Source organism: Triturus cristatus, chromosome 9, assembly GCF_964204655.1.
Source record: "Triturus cristatus chromosome 9, aTriCri1.1, whole genome shotgun sequence".
NCBI lineage: Eukaryota > Metazoa > Chordata > Amphibia > Caudata > Salamandridae > Triturus > Triturus cristatus.
The window spans coordinates 1,105,189,103-1,105,212,720 of NC_140592.1; the positions used below are offsets into that span (position 1 = coordinate 1,105,189,103).

A 23,618-nucleotide genomic window follows, 5' to 3' on the forward strand; every position below is an offset into this window, starting at 1 on the left:
CCAACTACGCTGTGCACGTTGAGGCTTTCTTCGGCAACAGGCGAACTTCAATCTACGTCAACACCAGAGGTTGTTTCTTCGTCGACGGCACCGTCGACGATGATTTTGTCGACGTCTAGGAGGCACTGAAGAGGGCTTTTTGGAAGGACTGCCTGACCCGAGGGGGTGTCTTAGGCAGCTCAGAACTCGCCTTTTTCGCTGTTTTATCCCCTGAAGCATGTCCCCTCCTCTCCTTTCCATGTTTTTGAGGAGATTTTGAGGGACTGCGCCCACGAGACCCATGAGCGGTCTTTTTAAGGGCTTTTTCAGGACGCTCCCCAGATTAATGGCCGTGAGGTGATCTCCTTTTATGGGATCTCCAAGATGAGGAATAGGAAAGAAAATAGTTAATATTTGGTGGTAGAATTTCTCCAGTGTCTGCCTAGTGCATTGATGAATCTTAGACACCTTAGCCACCACCTTTGAGAACATTACTGGGCCTAGGAAAACTCCAGTATAAGATGACAGCACTTGCTGAAAAAAGACTCCTGGCTGCTGCAGCAAGAAAGAGAATCCTGAATCCTGCTGGCAGCCAGGGACAGGAACTGCACCAAGAGTCAAGTCGCTAGCCTCCTGTTTGTCTGCTTTGGGGACACAAAAATCAGTCAAAGTCCTGATTTCAAGATCGTTCAGATGACCACAAAAAGACTGGACCCTACAGAATACCTGGCTGTAGAGAGACAAAGTGTTGAGAAATCTAACCTGAGCAGCTAGGGATTACGGGACGGACCAGGAGAAACATTTTGAGCGCTTTGTATATGTTGGAACTCAGTCATTTTGTCCACCTTCAAAGAACTGGGACAGTGTGCGGAGATGTGCCCAGGGAGGTCACAATTAAAGATGCAAAAAATCAAACAAAAAAAAAAAAAAAAGGTTTCATCCCACTGAGAAAACTTGATGAGCAAAACATTACAGAGAAGGAATCTGGCATTACGAAGTTCAGCCCGTCAGCAGCTTCGAGTCTTACTCTGCTGGAAGATTTTGACTTTCATTTCAGAGACTGAGTCTGAACAGAATTCCAAGACTTCTCTCCTGGTGGTTATTCTCAACCAGACAACAGTCCCTCGGATACCTGTGGTTTTCTAATCGGATACTGGGAAACATCTACCTCCCAGGTTGGGTGGTATATATTTTTCAATCCCTTGAACAGTTGACGTAAACATGCTGCACAAGAAAGAGTTAAAATGAAGTCGTACCATAGCATTTGATTCTGCAGTACCAATAATAGGGGAAAACAAGCATTGACAAAGTCAATAATTCCCGCCTTGAAGACCTATTGGCTTTGGCAATGATTTTAGTCATACTGTACAGTAGCATGGCTAAAAAGAATATTTTAAAATAAATTATGACGTGGCTGTTACATCTTTTTGTAGCCACGCACTAACACCGATGCATGCACCTACAAAAGGAGGTGTGCATTTATTTATCCCAATTGATCTCTGAGGCGAAATAGAAAAAAAGTAGCCAAAAAAAAAGCACTTTTTTGATATAATGCTAATGCTCTAAACAAATAATTATCAAAAAGGTAAGTGGGTTGGGAGAGCGAGCAGAGGACATGGCAACATGAAGGAAGGGCAGGAGAGAAGAATGCGGGTAGGGGACAGAAAGATAAGCGAGAGACAAGAAAGGGGAAAAACACTGACAACTGAGAGTGGATGGGGAAGCACCTCAACAATAGAGAACATGCAGGGATAGGGAAGCACACAGATAATGTAAAGCCATTGTGATGCGGAAGCAAATGGACAAGGGAAGAAGGGAGGGGGAAGCAAATGGACAACAGAGGAGGGATGTGCTGAGGAGGGAAAGCAGACAGACCACAGAGGATTGGTGAATGGGGATGGGGAAACAAATAGACAACGGAGGAGATAGGGAAGCAAGAACAGCAACAGTAGGTGTACAGTGGGGAGGAAGCAAGAACAACAACTGAGGGAGGGAGTGAGAGGGGAGAAACAGGAACACAAAGTACACGAGAAAGACTACTGAAAAACATTCACTCTTGTAGAGTACTTAAACTAAAAGCAAAACGTAGCTCCAGAGACGGGAGCAGTGAAAAGACGCAAGCAATGGGTCAATGCTCCAAAGGAGGACAAACAACAGAAGACGAAGGAAAGTCCATAGAAACTGATAAAGAAGAATCAGGTAAATGAGAGTGACAATAAAGCTAACCAACAGAAAGAAATGGACGGGCCCTAAGCTCACTGTAAGCTTATAACATGTCTCACAACAGACAGTGCATGAGGTGTCTTAGGCGTCACCAAACAAAAAGGTGCAGTACTAGTTTTCACTTTAAACTTACCTATTTTTATACACCCACACGTCAAGCTTGTCCTTCTCCGAAGGAGGAACACCTTTACAGACTATTCTATTCCACTGCAATACGCTGTCATCCGAACTCAAGTCCAACATATAGAACTGCAAACACAAATTAGAATAATCTGCATGTTAAAATTACATAGCAATCTAAGTCATGAAATAAAAACTTGAGGACGATTCGAGGATCCAGTTTGGATTTAAAATAGGAATAGCATGAAAGGAGCAGAGAACATGCTTAAAACGGATAATACAGGACCAACCTCATTTGTGTTGCCTCTTGCATGATGACCTCCAAATAGGTACATTATTTTATTCACACACACTGCACAACTGCCCGACATGGAGGGTGGAATTTCACCTTTGGTGCTCTTTTTTGTCCTTGCAAAGAAAAAAACTATTTTCAGAAAGGCTCAACAATACACAATCTGCATAATATTTTCTTTGATTAATACGAATGATTATTAAAATAAAACACATAAGCACAGTCGATTTGAATCGCAATATCATTAAGTTAAGCCCATTTCTAAATGCTGCATACGTAGTAAGATAAGGAATCAGGCAAAAGAACAGCAAATCGCAGAATGCAAAGACAGTAAATATTTTTTTAAAAGCCGGAATTTAATTTGAGTTTGTCATCACAACATACCACTCAGACAACTGACCACATCACCTCCCTCTTCCCCTTAAGGCTCAAATGTCCTCCCGTATTCTCGGTATTCATATATGATGGCACTACTGCTTGTGCTACGTATTGTTTTCTTTCCAAGTACATCTCTTTCACAGCCTGTTGCAAGAGTAACAATATGTGTGTCAAAAGCACATGGTGAAGACACAAACTAATTCATGTTTCTACATATTGCAAATATAACCATGTCACAGCTGTCACGCGTCTTAGACCCAGATTATTATTATTCTTTTTTTTTATTTATTTTTTAACAGCAATGAAGATTCATCAACGCTAGCTGAAGCTAAGTGACACTAATCATTGATTCACAAGGGTTCCCTGTTCGAGATACAGCTGATTTATAAGATGTAAAAGGGGCAAATGACTTGCATTATTTTTTCTTATATATATATATACTTACTCCTTTTTTTGTACAATTTATCATTGGAACAATTTGTTTTTATGAGTAATCCAGGTTTGCACTTCATAAATATTTTTGTTTTAAAGAATGCAAGATGGCCACTGTACAGCATATCCTGCTAGTCCTGCAGAACAAAAATGTCTCAAACTATTTACATCTCCTATTCACAAACTTTCATGTTCTCATGTGGAAGGTTTACAGCAAATACCTGAGGAGTGTTTCAATTTGCAGTTCGACTCATCTGAGCCCTAGAATTTTCACAAAGATAACAGCAGAAGTAGTCACCCATCTACTTCGATTGATGACATCTTGCATCCTTCCGATCATCCACTTGCACTTGTGGATGAGAGTACACTGTAATGGGCTTTACATCAGCAATGGAACCAATTTTTTCGGAACCTAAGGCGTCTGATGCCACTACCACCATTCCAGATAACCAACTTCCATTCGGTGGAATTTGCCACCAAATGACTAGTGGGGGGAGAGGATCAGACTTGCCCTTCTGTTATTATGTCGCCCACAGGCTGCTGGCGTGTGTACCCCGGACATCGCAAATCACCTCCTACCTTTTACAGTCATGTATGCTACATAATAACGATGTTTGTAGTAAGTGAATCTATCAGCATTTTGTTTCACTGTGTGACCTAGCTGTGGATGTGTAGTGACAAATATGTTAATTACCACTGTTTGTTTTAAATGATAAGTAAAAATTTTTAAAAAAGCTTCCAGTCGGTGGACTGTCCCCACAAACATGACAGAAGGGAAACCTCGCAGACCTCCTTGGTTTCAGGTAACAGCCATAATGCATGCATCTCTACAGAGCTAATGGGCACACTTGGAGAGTACAACAATCACTGCCTTGTGATGAACGGTCATTGGCCACTTAGAATGAAGAGATCAGACTGTCACTGAGGGTTTTCCTTTTGAAGATTTTTAAACAGACCTTAACACGAAAACAGGAGCAGCTACCAAACGCCTAACCAAAGAATTAGTGAACATCTACATCTAGGAATTCTGCTCAGGGGCACACCAAACACACGTGAAGGAATATGCCTGCAGTTGTACTGGATTTTCGGCCTGCCTTACGTTTTTCCTCTAGTACCTTTTATGCAGAAATATATTCAAAATATATGGCAGCTCAGAGGAAGTGACTTTGATCACCCCGAACTAAACAAGCGCACTTGATATTTGATTATTATAACGAACTTTCAGCCCCTCCAAGGCACTGGAACATCTCCAAAGAAGAACTAAACAAGCATTGGCATAGCCAAGAGGTCTCGCTTTTGGGACCTTCTAAGTATTTAGTTATGCAACACAATATCCTTGGTGCAACCACATCAACTGTTGCGTGGCTAAACACTTATAAGGTCCCAAAGGCGAGACCTATTGGCTATGCCAATGCTTGGTGTGGATGTGTGTGTGGTTGTGTGTGTGTGTGGTTGGGTGTGTGTGTGGTTTGTGTGTGTGGTTGGGTGTGTGTGTGGTTGGGTGTGTGTGTGGTTGTGTGTGTGTGGTTGTGTGTGTGTGGTTGTGTGTGTGTGGTTGTGTGTGTGTGGTTGTGTGTGTGTGGTTTGTGTGTGTGTGGTTTGTGTGTGTGTGGTTTGTGTGTGTGGTTTGTGTGTGGTTGTGTGTGGGTGCAGGTGTGGGTGCAGGTGTGGGTGCAGGTGTGGGTGCAGGTGTGGGTGCAGGTGTGGGTGCAGGTGTGGGTGCAGGTGTGGGTGCAGGTGTGGGTGCAGGTGTGGGTGCAGGTGTGGGTGCAGGTGTGGGTGCAGGTGTGGGTGCAGGTGTGGGTGCAGGTGTGGGTGCGTGTGTGGTTGTGTGTGTGGTTGTGGTTGTGTGTGTGGTTGTGGTTGTGTGTGTGGTTGTGTGTGTGGTTGTGTGTGTATGTGTGTGCGTGGGTGTGTGCGTGGTTGTGTGTGTATGTGTGTGCGTGGGTGTGTGTGTGGTTGTATGAGTGGGTGGTTGGATGTATGTGTGGTTGTGTGTGTGTGTGGTTGTGTGTGTGGTTGTGTGTGTGGTTGTGTGTGTGGTTGTGTGTGTGGTTGTGTGTGTGGTTGTGTGTTGTGTGTGTGTTGTGTGTGTGGTTGTATGTGTGGTTGTGTGTGCGCGGTTGTGTGTGGTTGTGTGTGTGGTTGTGTGTGTGGTTGTGTGTGTGGTTGTGTGTGTGGTTGTGTGTGATTGTGGTTGTGTGTTGTGTGTGTGTTGTGTGTGTGTGTTGTGTGTGTGTTGTGTGTGTGTTGTGTGTGTGGTTGTGTGTGCGCGGTTGTGTGTGCGCGGTTGTGTGTGGTTGTGTGTGGTTGTGTGTGTGGCTGTGTGTGTGGTTGTGTGTGTGGTTGTGTGTGTGGTTGTGTGTGTGGTTGTGTGTGTGGTTGTGTGTGTGGTTGTGTGTGTGGTTGTGTGTGTGGTTGTGTGTGATTGTGGTTGTGTGGTTGTGTGCGCGCGGTTGTGTGTGGTTGTGTGTGGTTGTGTGTGTGGCTGTGTGTGTGGTTGTGTGTGTGGTTGTGTGTGTGGTGGTGTGTGTGTGGTTGTGTGTGTGGTTGTGTGTGTGGTTGTGTGTGTGGTTGTGTGTGTGGTTGTGTGTGTGGTTGTGTGTGTGGTTGTGTGTGTGGTTGTGTGTGTGGTTGTGTGTGTGGTTGTGTGTGGGGTTGTGTGTGGGGTTGTGTGTGTGGTTGTGTGTGGTTGTGTGTGCGTGGTTGTGTGTGTGGCTGTGTGTGTGGCTGTGTGTGTGGCTGTGTGTGTGGCTGTGTGTGTGGTTGTGTGTGTGGCTGTGTGTGTGGTTGTGTGTGTGGTGTGTGTGTGGTTGTGGTTGTGGTTATGGTTGTGTGTGTGGTTGTGTGTGGGTGCGGTTGTGGGTATGGGTGTGGGTACGGTGTGGGTATGGGTGTGGTTGTGGGTGTGGATGGGTGTGGATGGGTGTGGTTGTGGGTGTGGATGGGTGTGGTTGGGTGTGTGGTTGTGTGTGTAGCTGTGTGTGTGGTTGTGTGTGTGTGGTTGTGTGTGTGGTTGTGTGTGTGTGTGGTTGTGTGTGTGGGTGGGTGTGGTTGTGGTTGTGTGTGGTTGGGTGTGGTTGTGTGTGTGGGTGTGGTTGTGTGTGGTTGTGGTTGTGTGTAGTTGTGTGTGTGTGGTTGTGTGGTTGTGTGTGTGTGTGTGTGCGTGGTTGTGTGTGTGTGTGTGTGTGTGTGTGGTTGTGTGTTGTGTTTGTGTGTGTGTTTGTGTGTGTGGTTGTGTGTGTGGTTGTGTGTGTGGTTGTGTGTGGTTGTGTGTGTTTGGGTATGGTTGTGTGTGGTTGTGTGTATGTGGGGTTGTGTTTATGTGTGGTTGTGTGTATGTGTGGTTGTGTGTATGTGTGGTTGTGTGTATGTGTGTGGTTGTGTGTATGTGTGTGGTTGTGTGTGTGTGTGTGGTTGTGTGTGGTTGGTTGTGGTTGTGTGTGTGACAGTAATACTAAAAGCATATCAAAATAAAGGAACACAACCATCGAGTTTGTGGCAAGAGAAAGCACATTGTAAGTCAAACGGGTGCAGCAAAGCATTAACACAAAAACATGTTCTTTGATGTTTGATGTTCTTTGAACGAGAACATCAAAGGGGCGCCGCGAAAGTGATTGCGGGCAAAAGTGAAAGTGATCACGGGCGCTTAATGAGCATGATGAGGTTTGCCATATGGTGCCTCTGCTCCTAAGTGCACGCCCGCGCACATGCACTGTAGCTCTAGGCTGGCCATGGTAGCATTTTTTGAGCCCTCACTAAAAGTCTCGCCAGACCAGCGCATGCGCTGGGTCAGGCGAGACCTAAAAAGGCTGCAGTCGATTTAGTCACAAGGATATAGACAACTATCATGTTGCATGTTTCTGTCTCACCACATTGCTAAATTGGTTTGTTCTCACAGCTTTAGATAGTACTTTTCATTTGATTGTGGATATAAGCACTCCCTTAAAAACATTTCACAGAAGGGATTGTTTAGTCTATTGGCTTTTGCTGTCTTGGTTCACATGTGTTTTCCTTTCTCCCAATGCCTCCCTATCTCCCCACAATTATGTTAGCCATCTAAATGTGGAATTGTGAAAATCTGCACTCAACATAACTTTTTTTGCACAGCTTTGTCTCGTCGTCACTGGCTTATTTAAAAATAGTATTTAAAATATATTGTGTGGGCACAGTGTTTACCCTCAAATACCTATTCTGATATCAATGCTTGCAAAATCTTCATCAGAAAAGTACTTTCAACACTTTTCCTTGCATTGTTATTAACTACCTAAATATAAAGAGTAATACATACCATGTCCCTGTTTCCATGTAGTAGATCCATATTTCATCTCTAGGAAGATAAAAATCATAAAGTCCAGTAACTGGTGCATTCTACAAAAACAAAAAACAAACAGAAAACACCATTTAACAGACACCATAGTTAAACAATAACACACAATGATATCACCCTAACCATATTTAGTAACAATACACCTTATTTCCGTTATTTCAAGCAATTTAGACTTGCTTTCATCTACTACAGCAGGAAGGCACACATTTCATGCTCATGTGGGTAGCAGAAAGTAAGACTCAACAGAAAACTCGGAGTCTCCTTCATGGTGTGATATATCAGGCGGTCACCACACCAAGCACAGTCACAAGATGAAATGTTAATGCTCGTCACATCCAGGTATGTGGAATTCCTATAGCCCAACGCCAAGGACATATTGTTGGGGGTCAAGGGCAACAAGTTTTGATGTGCATTTTGTCCTTGGGACAAGTAAGACCAACCCCTTACAGCACAAACCCTTTGGCTGCCAGTTTACAGTATCATATTATGGATCAGGGAACAGCATTGTCTGCAGAAAAGCTAATATTTGTGTCCATGTGTTAATGTTGTTCAAACTTGTATTTATGGTTCATTAATGCAAAGCTTTTGTTATTAGGGTGAGCGCTATAAGTAAATGTACACTCAGACTGCACTACTGGCAGTGATTCCAGTATAAACGTGTACACACCTTTTTTAAAGTTTAGCAATATGAGGCTATGTATAATGCTCCCAGAATGCTTTCTGATTAGATGCAAATATTTGCAGAAGCTTGACAGCAAGACTGATGATTCTTCGTTTTCAAAATAAAATGTAGAAATAAAACATTTAGCTAAACTACTGTAAAATTTTAGGTGCCATTTCTTTGCAGCATCTTTTAGTAAAACGTGTTGATATATACTAATGTTTCCAAATAATATTTATAATGGAAAAATCAATGTGACCATTTCCAATAAGATTATAGGAAACATGTCAATTTATGACTTGTTTTAGCATGGTTTTTGTAAAACTTTATTGGTGTGGGAGCTGCTGTGCCCTCACCATTATAAGAAACATTGTCAAAAGCAAAAATTGTTTTTGGTCCCAAAAAGAACACATTGCCACAGTAGTTCCTGGCACTCAACAAAATTACTTTGTGTGCTCCTTGTGAAAATGCAGAATGCTGGCACTTACAGTGAAGGGGGAGGCAGGGAGGGAGTGGGGGGGGGGGAGAGAGAGAAGAGAGAGAGAAGGGGGGAGAGAGAAGAAGAGAGAAGAAGAGAGAAGAAGAGAGAAGAAGAGAGAAGAGAAGAGAGAGAGAAGGGGGAGAGAGAGAAGAGAGAGAGAAGGGGGAGAGAGAGAAGAGAGAAGGGAGAGAAGAGAGAAGGGGGAGAGAGAGAAGGGGGGAGAGAGAGAGAAGAGAAGGGGGAGAGAGAGAGAGAGAGAGAGAGAGAGAGAGAGAGAGAGAGAGAGAGAGAAGAGAGAAGAGAAGGGGGGAGAGAGAAGAGAGAGAGAATGGGAGAGGAGAGAGAAGGGGGGAGAAGAGAGAAGAGAGGGAGAAGGGGGGAGAAGAGAGAAGAGAGAGAGAAGGGGGGAGAAGAGAGAGAGAAGGGGGGAGAAGAGAGAGAGAGAAGGGGGAGAAGAGAGAGAGAGAGAGAAGGGGGAGAGAGAGAGAAGAGAGAGAAGGGGGGAGAGAGAGAGAAGAGAGAGAAGGGGAGAGAGAGAAGAGAGAGAAGAGAAGAGAGAGAGAAGAGAGAAGAGAGAAGAGAGAGGAGAGAGAGAAGAGAGAGAGTAGAGAGAGAGTAGAGAAGAGAAGAGAGAAGAGAAGAGAAGAGAGAAGAGAGAGAGAAGAGAGAGAGAAGAGAGAGAGAAGAGAGAGAGAAGAGAGAGAGAAGAGAGAGAGAAGAAGAAGTAAGCAACGCAAATGGCAGAAGCAGCACAGTGCATATACACAAGCAATGAATCAAGAGTTGGAGGCACACTCCAGACGGACCACCATACATATTGTGAGGACCCCAGAATTAACCAATACTGGGAAAATGGAGATGTATGTCGAAAACATGCTGATGAACATATTCGGACCTGACAACCTATCACGCCTACTGGCAGTCGATCATGCCCCACCAATCCCTGGTGATGAGATCTGTCCTGGGAGCCCCTCCCAGGCCGATAATCGCCAAGCTGTTAAACTACATGGACACAGTCCTGCACCTGGCGCAAGAACAACGCAACATCCCCTACCAGGGAAACGCAGTGTTGTTGTTTCTCGATTTCACTACTAATGTTCAGGCTGCCCGGAAGGAATACTTGCCCGTCAAAATAAAGCTATAAAATATTTGCCATGTTATATCCAGCCAGGCTGCAGGGCGACTACGAAGGCAAAATGAAGATCTTCACGACACCCCAGGCTGCGCTGGAATATTTCAAAAACTCTCAGATCAAGCATGCTCCAGAAGAAGATAATGTGGGAGACTGAAAAGTGTGCAAAGACTAGAAAGACGCTGCAGTCACACCCCCAATTCCTCCTCTTTTTAGGTCGAGCCTAGGCAGCACTTGAGCTGTCTGGATGATCTGTTGGATGTACTTTGTGGGCTCTGGAGATCAGCCCCAGGACTTGTCTGCTTCCACTTTTGCTTAGGGACTATTTTTTTCTGTTCAACAGCCTCTATTTAACTGTCTTGATAGAAAACGACTAGTAGATGTCACCAAAATACCAGAACTGCTTTCTGCTTGTTCAACTAGCTCAATTTTAACTGTCTTGATAGAAAACAAACAGTAGAGGTCAGTAAAATACCAGAATTGCTTCCTGCTTAGGGATTTTATTATTTAAATTTTCTGGCAACAGGGGTGAGTAAAATACCAGAACCACTTTAGCATTTTCTAGATTCCAGGCCATAGAAACTGGTCTTCCATGAGTACCCATAGACAATAATATTTTTCTCAAATCTTGTATTTTCAGTGATATGACCACCGAAGACCCAAATTTGTGATTAAAAACAGAGCTTTGGACTATACAGTTTCCCGCTGACAGACAATATTTCTCGCTATGTGTTCCCATACCTGTCGTGTTCTGCAGTTTGGTGCTTATTTTCCCTCCATGTTAAAGAACAGTAGATGTTTCAGCACCCAGGCTAATGTGCTGCACAGCTAAATACATATAAGGTCCCAAATGCAAAACCGATTGCATTGCAAATGCTTGTTTTCTTTTCTCTCTCCTTCTCGATACGTTTGCAGCACGTATGGCTGGTGAAGCCCCCCAATTTGATCCAGTAAGCGGAGGAGATGTGGTGAGCGGCCGGTGGATTAGATAAGCATCTTGACAAACAGACCTATGAGAGAATAAGGGTAATAGACCGCAAGTCTCTAAGGTGCCCTGTCCCCAGACACTGCTGTTCATATTTTCCAACTGTTAATCAATCAATCAATCAGGGGTTATTAAGCGTGCTACTTACCCTTGAGGGTCTCATGGCGCTGAAGCGTAGGCGGGGCGTTTGCACATGCGTTAGCCGAAGAGCCATGTCTTGAAGACCTTCCTGAAGGTGTTCAGAGAGGGTGAGAGTCTGATGTCTACCGGGAGCTCATTCCAGGTTTTGGCCCCAGTGTGAGAGAAGGACCTTCCTCCTGCTCTGGCTCTGCAGATGCGTGGGGTTTCGGCCAGTGCAAGGTTGGAAGATCAGAGGTTTATTTTGGGTACGTTAAAGTTGATTCTGTCGTTTAGGTATTTGGGTCCGGTGTTGTGTAGGCATTTGTAGGTGTGGGTGAGGATTTTGAAGGTGACCCTTTTCTCCACGGGGAGCCAGTGGAGTCTTCGTAGGTGTTGGCTAATGTGTTTGTGCCGGGGGATGCAGAGGACGAGTCTGGCGGCGGTGCTCTGTATCGTCTGGAGTTTTCGGAGTAGGGACTGGTTTATGCCGGCGTAGAGAGAGTTTCCATAGTCCAGTCTGCTGGTGATGAGTGCGTGGGTGTCTGTCTTCCTTGACTCCGGTGGGGTCCATTTGAAGGTCTTGCAGAGGATACAGAGGGTTGTGAAGATGCTGGAGGTGACGGCGTTGATCTGTCGGTTCATGGTGAGAGATGAGTAGAGTACGATGCCGAGGTTTTTGGAATGGTCCAAGGGGGCCGGTGGGCTTCCGAAGGCGGTCGGCCACCAGGTGTTGTCCCATGCTGAAGGGCTCGTTCCGAAGTCTTCTCGGCATTGAGCTTAAGGCAGCTGTTGGTCATCCAGACTGCGACCTCCTGCATTCCTTTCTGGAAGTCGAGTCTGGCAGTGGCGAGGTCTTTGGTGAGGGAGAGGATGAGCTGGGTGTCGTCGGCGTAGAAGACAATGTTGAGGCCGTGTTGTAGGGCGATGGCAACAAGGGGGGCCATGTAGATGTTGAAGGGGGTCGGGCTCACTGATGATCCCTATGGGACTCCGCAGGTGATTTCAGTGGGATCGGAGAGGAAGGGTGGCAGTCTGATTCTTTGGCATCTTCCAGTGAGGAATGATCGGATCCAGTCTAGGGCTGTTCCTTGTATGCCGGTGTGGTGTAGTCTGGCGATTAGTGTGCGGTGGGAGACTGTGTCGAAGGCTGCTGATAGGTCTAGTAGGATTAGGGCTGCGGAGTGGCCTTGGTCCAGGAGGGTGCGGATTTCATCTGTCGTGGCGAGTACGGCGGTCTCTGTGCTGTGGTTGCTTCGGAATCCGGATAGGGATGGGTCTAGAATGGCATTGTTTGATGAATCGTGTCAGTTCCCTGTTGACTGTTTTCTCTGCGAATTTGGCCACGAAGGGGAGGAGCGAGATGGGCCGGTAGTTCTCGAGGTCGGTGGGGTCGGTTGTCGGCTTCTTGAGCAGGGGCTTGACTGCTGCGCGTTTCCAGTCGTCTGGGTAGGTGCCTGTTTCAAGGGTGGTGTTGATGGTGCGTTGTAGTTCGGGTGCGATGACAGCTTTGTGGTAGATGTGGGGGGGGGGGGGAAGGGGTCAATGGGGACCACTGAGCGGATGCCTTTTATGGTTGAGGTGGTGCTTTCAGCAGTGTTCGGTGTCCAGGTGGCGATGGTGGGCTGGCTGGAGCGTTAGGGGGGTGGGCCGGCTGTGGCGCCAGGTGGGAGGTCGACAAAGTTGTCGTAGAGGTTTTTGATCTTGAGGTGGAAGTAGGTTCCAAGCCTGTCGCAGAGGTCTTGGGACGGGATGATATCTGTGGCTTCGCTGCGAGGGTTGGTGAATTCCTGGATGAGAGTGAAGAGTTCCTTTGGAGTTGGCGGAGTTGGCAAGGATTTTCGTGTGGATGAAAGTCCTTTTGGTGGTTCTGATTTGGTTGTGGTAGTCAGTCATGGAATCCTTGTAGGTGGTGTCTTGGTATTTCTCCAGTTTTTTCTCCAGGCGTCTGTAGGTGCGTCTGGCTTCTTGGATGTCGGTGGTGAACCAGGCGGCTTTCCTCGGGCGCGGTTTGTCGGGTTTGCGTAGATATGTTGGTTGTTGTGTTCGAAACTCAGGGGTACAGGAGGGAACCTTTGCCTCTTCGGTTAACACCTCCTGGTCTCGGTTAGATTGCTGGCTGTCGACCTGTGAGGTGAGGCGAGTACATGGACCACAGGTGTACAACACCTTGCCAGGACCTTATCAGACCATAATCCAGTTCAACTCACTATTGTAATCCCCACACAAGTGCCAGCACTGTTAGATCCCGTATATATAGAGACCAGAAGACTAGCCATTGTAGAATACTTCAAAATCAATCAAGGCTCAGTCGAGGGGCCAGATACCCAATGGGAGGATTTTAAAGCCACCATATGGGGAACCTGCTTTAGTACACAGGTGAGTATACTCAAAGACATTCATGGGCATTTAAAGAAAACTGAACAAACTTTGAAGAGCTGCAGAGGACACGGGAGCATGTGCCCAGCACGGCCACATTGGACGCTTTGAGAGATCAGATTACAACTTACAATACTATGGCGGAGCAAGAGATGTGCTACATGTCCAAGCAAGATGGCAAGAGCATATGGTGAGGGGGCTGCCAGGATGCGTGCTGGCTGCCAAGCTAAGACCAGCTAAGGGGCATCAGCCAGTGCTAAAAATTGTCGGGAAAGTTGGGAGCGACCGGTATGATACTCATGGGGTACTATCTGCTTTTCAAGAATTCTGAGGATTTGTAAGCCACTAGAGAGTTGTCCGCACCTGAGGACATTATAGCTTATTTAGAAGTCATAGCCTTAGTGCGGCTTCTCAGGGACGGAAGGAATACCTATCGCAAGCCATAACTAATAGAAATATGCAAAGCAGTCCGCTCCCTACCAAATGGGAAGGTGCGGGGCAAAATGGCTTAAATGGTGAGTTTTACAAGGAGTTCCCTGACTTGCTGCCACAACACCTTTTAGAGATGCAGACAACTGGAAGAAATAGTTATTACCCGAGGGACCATAAGGGCATTCCGCTAGGGGTTGTCTTCTAAGGGTCCGAGGCTGCCTTCCAAATGTGTCTTGAGATAGTCTAGTGCAGGTGATGCATTGATGACAAGTGTGCAATAGATTTGTGAAACACCACCCTTACCCAGTGCCCCCATCAGGCTCTTGGCCTCCAGTGGACTGAACTCTGGGATGGGGGTGTCTGCGGGAACGTGGGTGGTGAGCACATGTCTAATCTGCCAGTATTTATAAAATTGTGTGGCGTTGATCGTGTACGTTTTCTGCAGTTCCTGGAAAGCGCGTCTTTGGTTCCCAGACCAAATATCTCCCAAGTGTGATAAACCTATAAGGTCCCACCTCCCAAAGCCCTCCAATGTGGCCACCTCTTTTAACCAGGTGCTTTATCAGAGGAAGGTCCGTAGCGCCAGCTTCGTGTTCCAACGTATCTGTCCAAGTGCAGTTCTCCATGCGAGGAAAACGCTTGGGTCACTGCTGGAATGTAGTTGGAGATCTTGGGAAACCCTAGGGAAGCTAGCTCCAGTTGGTATGATGGGTCTGACCACCCTCCTAAGAACTAGTCGTTAATTACCAAGAGTTGGGTGGCTAGGTAATAGTAATAAAAATTGGACATTCATAGCCCACCATCATAGGGAGCACGCTGATAGTTGAGAAGAGCCACACGGTGTCTGGACCCACCTCAAATGAATAAAGCGGCCAGTCTGTCTAGGGTCAGAAATCAATGACGTGACAGGCAGAGTGAGAGGTTCTTTAAGACAAAGGAATCCGGGAAGGATCATCATTTGTATTCCTCTCGTTAATTAATACTGATGCAAATATTTTGGCGAGAACCCTAGCTAGCAGACTCCAGCCCTTATACTATGATCCTTCCCGACCAATCGGGTTTCGTGCTCGGGCGCTCCAATGCGCATAACTTACGAACTATTTTGGGCTATTACATCAACTGAACCCAGATCTAGAGGCAGTGACTGTTTTATTAGATGCCGCCAAAGCCTTCAATTCTAGAGAATGGCCATAAATGTTTACTGTCTTAACAAGAATGGGTTAACCTGAGCATTTCCTAAAATGGGTGCGCCTGAGATGCCCACTGTCTCCAATTCTGTTTACTTTGACCCTAGAGCCGCTTACCTGTAGAATTCGGCAGCAGCACACGGAGGAGGCATTAAGATTTTGACAGAGACCGATTGGCATATGGTTATATGCACACAGCATGGTCCTATATGTTCGCAACCCCACACAACACTTGGCAAACTACTCAAGGAAAATATCCGGTTTGAGGGACATTTTGGCTTGGGAATCAACTGGACCAAGTTGGTGGCGATACCACTGGCACAGTGCACAACACCGCACAAATTAGATTATCCGTCAGACTGGAGCACAGAACCAGTGAAATATCTAGGGCTGTAGATACACAGGTACTCGGACAGTGATCTGCGAAAACTATGGAAGGGCATAGGAGAGTCAAGTTGAGAGGTGGAATAAGATGCCACTCTCCCTAGCGGATAGGGAGGCAATCATGAATATGATCATATTTCCACGTTTTCTCTACTTGTTCGGCAATATACTTATAGTGCTTTTGCAATCCTTAAGACACTACGCACACATCTGATCATACTAGCTTCAGTAAGTAAACAGCCGCATATCAGGTGGGATACTAGGACACTACCGTACACACACAAGGCGGTTTTGGAGCGTCTGATATGTATCTCTATAATCTTTGTGCTCAAGCTCATTATGCGCACCAATGGTATTACCCACAAAATTGTATGCCACGTCTGGCGGTTGAGGCCGGATACGCTCATCCAATTCTACTATTTTACAACATTGCCATGCCAATATCCCCGCACAGCAATAAACACGCTCCACTGAATGACATTGGCCTGGAAGGCCCACAGGGTGTAAGCCCACAAACTTCCACTATATGCCCCAGTGCTTCCTTTCGGCCACCATCCGGTCTTTTCGGTAACACAGGAAACAGATGCACTTGCTGTTTTTAGGAAGGTGGGCTTGGAGACAATGGAGGATATACATACCCTGAGGGAAAATTTCTAGTGGCAACGGACCGGTTACTGCTCACGGCAACAGGGCGAGCACCCTACACACCACTGAACATGGATTATGTGGTTATATAAATGAAACGTTATTGCACATTGTATGTATTTGCCTCAAATTGTGTCAAGAAAGATTAACACTTTTAAAACCAATATTTAATGAACAAAGGTTGAGAACGTGTCGCCAAACGATAATACTGTGCCTTCAAGGACGTATCATCAATTTAACAGTTAACTCTGTTAAATGTATCCTTATAGGTGAGAAAAAACTGGCTCAGGATAATGATGTGGTCCTATAATAAGAATAGAAAGCGGTTATGATTCCAACTATATTGTTTTCCCCTATACTGGCAATGTAACTTGATACATTTTATAAAGTATCTAAGGTTTGGGGTAATTTTAAGAAGCACAGATGCACTTTATATTTTAAGCATTAAGAGCATAATTGGACCAAACATGTGTTACTGTATGCTTTACTTCTTTTAAGGGGCTGTTTAAAAACCAGAGAGGGGACTCAAAGATTTTCTGTATGGATGGGTTTACTAATATGTATGGTGAATAACAATGAAATGTAATGTTCATATTCGGTTATGAACAAAATACCTATAACGATTTGTTAACACCTTCTCATTATTTTTAAGGAATGTAAGAAATTGCCTTGTTTTATGAACTATGTTTTATTGTAATGATTTTAATTAATCGGACAATAAAGAATATACATACACTGAACATTTTACAACCTCAAGGCACAAAGGTAGCAAGAACAACTTTGCTACAACGCTTCACATTAATTTCCTACTAAACAAAACCATGAGGCTTTCAATGTGCATGAAGAACTGTCTGTATTTATGTAGTTAACTGGGCATGTTAACCCCTCAGCGAAACGTGCACAGCCAAGCAGTAAAGAAAGGCACTGATTCAAGCTCACAATCCCCATTTTCAAACGAACGAACATAAAATAGATGCTTGCTCACTGAAGAACCAGGAGTTGTGGAATCTTTCAGACCACCCAGGTACACGGTCACTTTTGGGGCTTGCATGCTTTCGTTCAGACACAACCTGTTGTTTATCCTGCAACTATGTGTCCACTAGTACTACAGGGAATACTGCAGGGGGTACAAACCGCACCCTGAGCACAGGCGTTGCAAATTCGTGATAACTGGGAAGAGAGTTTCTCCACACATTTGTCATGCAGGCCATTTGTAGAGAGGTAGCATTTGTGACAATCTGCAAGGGCCTTTCAAGGAGGGGAGAAATAACGTAGCAGGGCCCAAATGACCACTAACACCAAGTGTAGCCGTATTTCTTTTCAATCATTTCTTAAAAACTGTTGCAGCTCGGTAGCACTGTAAATCAGTCATGCACATTCACACATCCTGTATGCACCCAGGCAACCTTTTAACTTAAGGGCTTCTCAACCGTACTGCCAGCACGATTTAGGTCTCTCAGACAGTAGGTACTGGCTTGCCTTTTGTGGTTTCGTTTCTCATTGACGAATCAATCATGACTCTCTGATGGCCCCCAACCTTGATAATAGTGTTTACTGCCCTCAGAGTACTGCAATTGTAGCAAGGGGTGCAATTTTCCTAGCAATCAAAAAAATCTCAAATTTCATGCAATAAATATGCAATTCATCTTGCTTCTTAAGTGTCAGTTAGATTACAAACACCGATGAACACAATGCGAGTAAATGCAAAATAAATTGGACATTTTTTTATTTTTGATTGAGTCTTACAACATATTTCCAAACTCGTGTTTCTCAGTGCGAACACCGGATCACAGTAGCCTATTTCCATCCATTCCCTATGTTAGGATGTACCCTTAAAGTATCATTTGGCAGCAAGTTTGTTTTAAAAGCGACGCAATCTGAAACTTCATGGGCCTGTTGCACCATGGATAGAATCCTGCCACAGATGAATGTCTCTTGCAGTGGGGCAGTGTTATACCGTTATATTATACAATTGTGTAAATCAGATAGTATGTCATTTACCTCGTTATTGTGCAATTCAATTGCAATAATCCACGTTCCATGTTACTCCCCCGTGTGCGCTGCTTATGGCCTCCCTCGCCCAATCCCCGTTGCTTTCCCTGCTCTTGTTGCCTCCCACTCCCATCGTTGTTTGTAAGCATTTTATTTTGTATTTTTTGGGGGGGGAAGAGGGGGGCAGCAAATTGCTATTGATCGCTCCCTTTAAATAAAAAATATAAAAGTGCTTTACCGCTACTTCATTTTTTGTCTTTAATTTATCAATCCACCTCAAATCAGTAAATTAAAACAATGGTGATTGCAAAATTTTGTGGGTGGACATGCGTATTGCTGCATATGAATGCCTAAAAAATGGCTAAATCTCTGCGGCCACGTACTCAGGCCTTTTTTTAAAAAAAACATGTCTTATGGCCATACTGTACAGCATCAGTTCCTTGAGGACTGTCACCCCCTCCTGAATGTGAACGATCTTTGGGCAGAGTCAACATGCCTTTAAGCTGGGAAGTAAAAAAATATGGACAGCCTCTGGTCATACCATTCCGACAGGGCAATCCTAGCAAAGCGCAATCCCGCCTGGGCAGTCATCAATACCTACCAGCCTGCAATCCCCTCATCCTATCCTGCCTGCACATACTCCAGTCATCTGAAAACAAGATTTATGGCTCCAAGGTTGATGGAGTGCCATTCTTGAAACATCTCGCCATCTAGCGTTGACCCTTGGAAGGAACAATCTGCAGGTGTTGTGGACACTGTGAGGAATCTCTTGATCGTATGGTTTGTCTCTCTCCACATTGTTGGGAGGTGCGTACAACCAGGCTACGGTGAGAATCCAGATAGCACCATCTTAAATATGCTGCTGACCAAATTCATCTCCCTTGCACTCAACAGACTCAGTTGATCAGAGGTGCCACCGGGAAGTCAAGTCTCCACCCCCGGCACGCCTCCAGCAGGCTTGGCTCAGCAGGGCGGGATTTCAGAAGCTTTGAGTCACAGAACTTCCTCACCTCTGCTTTGTTATTGTTAATTTTGATTTGTAGAGCGCTTAATACCAACAGGTCTCTAAGCGCTTCAAGAAGAGCGGCGGCAGTTCCAGGGAGAGTAGCATACAGTTAGGCCCAAGCTTCTGTGAATAGAAGGGTCTTCCGTTTTTTTCTGAAAGGGAACAGGTGGCTTTCCGCAGACCTGGCCAGGCAGCTTATTCCAAAGTGTGGGTATGAGGACGGAGAAAGCTCAGTCCCCTTTGGAGGCGTAATTGAATTGAATGCATTTTAAAAGGCCCTCTGTGGAGGACCTTAGCGAGCGACCAGGGACGTATTTCTCAAGTCGTTGTTTGATGTAAATGGGAGCCTGCCCATAAAGGGCCTTATGTGCGATGCAGAGGCCCTTAAATTTGGCCCTCTGCTTTATGGGTAGCCAGTGGAGTTGTTGCAGTAGAGGTGATGCCCGCGTGCGCCTAGGTAGTTTGAAGATTAGCCTGGGGGCATCATTCATCACAATCTGGAGTTTGCCCACCAGTGAGTCTGGCAATCCGATATAGAGCAAGTTGCCATAGTCCAGGCGAGCCAGGATCAGGGCGGCTACGACTGTCCTCATAGTTGAAAAAGAGAGGATGGGAGAAAGTCTCCTCAATATCCTGAGTAGGCCCACGCAAGTTCCAAACACAATGGAAACTTGATTGGCCAATGAGAGTTTGGCGTCCACTTTTATTCCCAGACTTTTTACCGCTGGAGCTGGAGCATCACCCAGCTCATGAGGCCAGTAGAGGGAGTTCCTAGGGTTATGAACATTGGTTACAGCAAGGACCTCCGTTTTGTCCAGGTTAATTTTGAGTGAGTTAGCCGTCATCCATTGAACCGTGAATCGCAACACATCTTTGGCCTGGGAGTGGGCCTGTGGGGTGCTTTCTATTTGCAGAATGATTTGTGTGTCGTCTGCATAATTGAAAACTTGGCAGTCCATTACCGTGAGGGCATTTATCAGAGGTCTAAGATATATGTTAAATATGAGGGGGGAGAGAGCCGACCCCTGTGGGACACCACAGGGAATGGGCCCCCTTTCTGAGACCCAATCGCCCATCTGGATTCTCTGGGGGCGGTTGGTCAGGAATGAGGAAATCCATTGGAGGACAGGCCCACCAATCCCAAGGTTTCTTAATCTTTCCAGGTGTAGGGTGTGGTTGACCGTGTCGAACGCTGCCAACAGGTCTAGGAGGACTAGGACACATGGCTTATTGTTGTCAGCTGTCATCCTGATATCATCGAGTACTGATAGCATCACCAATTCAGTGCTATGGTGTGCTCTGAAACCAGCCTGCCTGTCCCCCAGGAGATGGTGGTCTTCCATGAACCTGGTTAGTGTTTGCAGGACATATTGTTCTATGATTTTGGCCAGAAATGAGAGCTGGGAAATGGGTCTATAGTTTTTCATATTGGAAGTATCCGCACCTGTCTTCTTGAGCAGGGGGATTATTCTGGCTTCCTTAAAATAACGAGGAACCTTCCCAGTCTCCAGAGAGAGGTTCAACAAGGCGAGAATATCTCCCTCAGTCTCTGGAAGAGCTAACTTAAAAATCCTCGGTGGGGGCAGGGATCATCGGATGAGCCAGACTTGAATTTTGTAGCAATGAAACGGAGGGTCTCAATGTCGAGAGTTTGGAAGGAGGAGTACAACTCTGCCCTCTTTCCCTGGGTTACCTCCGATACATCAAGGGATTGCTTAAATGGGGATTTGTCCATCTCAATCAAGATCTCTTGCATTTTATCAGAGAAGTACGATAAGAATTGATTACACTGATCCAGATTGGATGGTGTCATCAGTGCCTGTTTTTGAATTAATTCTTTCAGGATTATAAACGTTTCTTTTTGTTTGTTGGTTGCTACTAAGATCCTGTTTTCATAGTATTCCGCTTTGCTGCTAAGGAGCGCCTTTTTGTAGATGGAGACTTTAGCTCTATACTTTACGAGAGCCTGTGGCTCATAATCTTTACGCCACAGTCGTTCGTGGTGGCGGAGCATGCGTTTCAAAGCCCTGAGCTCTTCCGTGAACCACAGTGCGCCCTTGCCTTTATTACTGTTTTTTATTTTTTTAACTGGAGCTAGTTTATTGATGGCAGATAGAAGCTGGCTTGAGATGGCTTCGGTCCAATCCTCAATATCAGCTGTCTCCGGCCTCCTGACGGGGTTGTCTCTTAGGGTGCTTTCTAGTGCCGGGCCCTCGATTTTTGACCAACTACGAACATATTTCCAATCCGGGGGTGGGCGTATCAAACGCCTAGCAAGGGGGAGTAGAAGGTTGATACAATAGTGGTCCGACCACGCACATGGGGTGATATCCCTTAGGGTCACCAGAGGAAGGGTAGACCAGACCAAGTCTAGACTATGTCCTAGCTCATGCATAGAGGTTGTTCTTAGCTGTGTAAGCCCAAGAGTGGTGAGCGTCTCCTCTAGCTGTCGGGTCTGTGCCTCTCTGGGTTGTTGGTCCCAGTGGTAGTTCAAGTCTCCTACCACCTGGAATTGTTGGAAGCGTGAGCGGAGGTTGGCAACACATTCTGTCAGGAGGTCTATGAAGCGTGGGGGGCATTTAGGTGGGCGATATACTACCATAATTACTAGACTGAAAGAGTGGTGGCAGACCTTAATTGTTAGAATATCCGCTCCTTCTAGGTTATCTCCTGACATCTTATCAATTGTCAGGTGATTTTTATACAGAAGTGCTACCCCACCTCCTCTTTTTTCCGATGGCCTATTATGCCAGAAGGCGTCATAACCATTGGGTAGTGCTACCGAGATGGTAAGACCTGAGTCTTCGTCAAGCCATGTTTCGGTTAGAGCTAGTATGTCCGGGGCATCATCTTGTAGGAGCGTGAGGACCTCAATAGCATGTTTCTGTAATGAGCGTGTGTTTAGGGCCGTGAGTTTCAGGATATCATTGCTGCTGGAATTGTAGTGGCCCGGGTTGTATACCGGGGTGGAGCTAGGGGTCCCTCCCCTCTGTGGGATGAGGAGGCCTTCTTTCTTGAGTGTGATCACCGTCTCAGGTTTTAAGGGATAGGGTCTGCGATCAAGGGATCTTAGATCATCACCCGAATATGCCCGGAATTGGCCAGGGGCCCTGGCTCCTGAGCCCGGTCGGGCGCGGGTGGGCTTGCCTTATGCGCGTCCTTCGGCGCGCCGGCAACGCACCCGCTGCGCGCGTCCGCTCCAGTGTGCAATTTAATGCCTCCCGTGACCCCTGGCCCCTCCCCGCTAATCAGCCCTGCTGTGCAGCAGCTGACACCCTCAGTCGCTAGACCGCATGGGAGCGTGCGGGAAATGGGGGGCAGGCCCGGCCGAGTGGGAGCACTGGTGTGAGGGTGAGTAGTGCGGCAATTGCAGATAGTAGTGACACTCAAGCGCGGAAGAAAATATTAGGAACAGAGGTAAAAGCACAACATGCACTGCCTGGGCAAGCGTGTCTTCTTGGTCTGCGCGTCCGCTCAGCGTACGATTTAATGCCTCCCGTGACCCCTAGCCCCTCCCCGCCAATCAGCCCTGCTGTGCAGCAGCTGACACCCTCACAGTCGATAGACCGCGTGAGGGCAATGGAGGGCAGGACCAGCCGAGTGGGAGCTCTGGTGTGAGGGTGAGTAGCGCTTTTAACACTGTGGGTTAGCATTTCTCCCCTCCACTGTCACGAGGCACTACTTTCTTTCCCCATCAGCTGCTGTTAGATAGTTCTCCGCTATACGAAGTCCGGTTGACACTTATCAACTTCTGAGTGTCTCAATATGGGTCAGTGTTTTTATGGTTACGCAATGCGGATAGTGGGCACTCTCATTGAATAACCCCTGCTATTATTATTGTCAAGCGGTATGAAGGTTCTTTCCATGTTATGTGAGGCTAGTATTAATCAACTTTTGTGTGTTTTAAACATCTGTCAGTGATTTTATTGTTATGCGATTTGGTCAGGTGGCTCTCTCAAGGTTAACTTACTGCTTCTTCTCATTGTACTAGCACCTTATGAGTTAGTTTCCCCAATCTGAAGTTCGAATTTTACTTCCCGACCCTTGTGTATTTTAACTTGTGTTAAATGGCCGTTGTAGTAGTTTTATTGGTTGGACTGTACCCCTCACCCAGTGAATGGACGCCCTCACCTGATTTACTACCAGCAGCTAGACATGGGCCAGGTGCCCTGTAACTTGATCTCCCTCCAAATGAGGTTTGTTCCATTTGCCAGGAATTGTACTTGAACTTCTCTGCCTTACCATGCTATTCATCTGTTTTTTTTTTTTTTACACTAGCACTTTGTTTGACTTGGTCAGCATGAAATAATACCAATAGGATTTTTAAATTATTATGATGTCATAAAATATGTGTGGTGTCATTATGATTTAAGATACCTTGTTATTTTTTTATGTGTTTTAAAAAATTGAAATGGTTTAACCCCACAATAAATCCACATCACCTGTGTGCTTAAAGGGTACCT

The 23,618-nt window shown here is 45.9% G+C and overlaps 1 protein-coding gene across 2 annotated transcripts in view; it reads right to left on the bottom strand.

Moving 5' to 3' along the window:
• The window catches only part of KLHDC2 (kelch domain containing 2), a 141,661-nt gene that overhangs the window by 91,771 nt on the left and 26,272 nt on the right, over positions 1 to 23,618 (bottom strand). For both annotated transcript variants that reach the window (XM_085627009.1, XM_085627008.1), the window contains exons 2-4: positions 7,716 to 7,795; positions 2,613 to 2,730; positions 2,336 to 2,451 (exon numbers count right to left, since the gene is read on the bottom strand). In XM_085627009.1, coding sequence (XP_085483135.1) covers positions 2,336 to 2,451; positions 2,613 to 2,730; positions 7,716 to 7,795 — 314 coding nt within the window. The remainder of the gene's footprint in view (positions 1 to 2,335; positions 2,452 to 2,612; positions 2,731 to 7,715; positions 7,796 to 23,618) is intronic.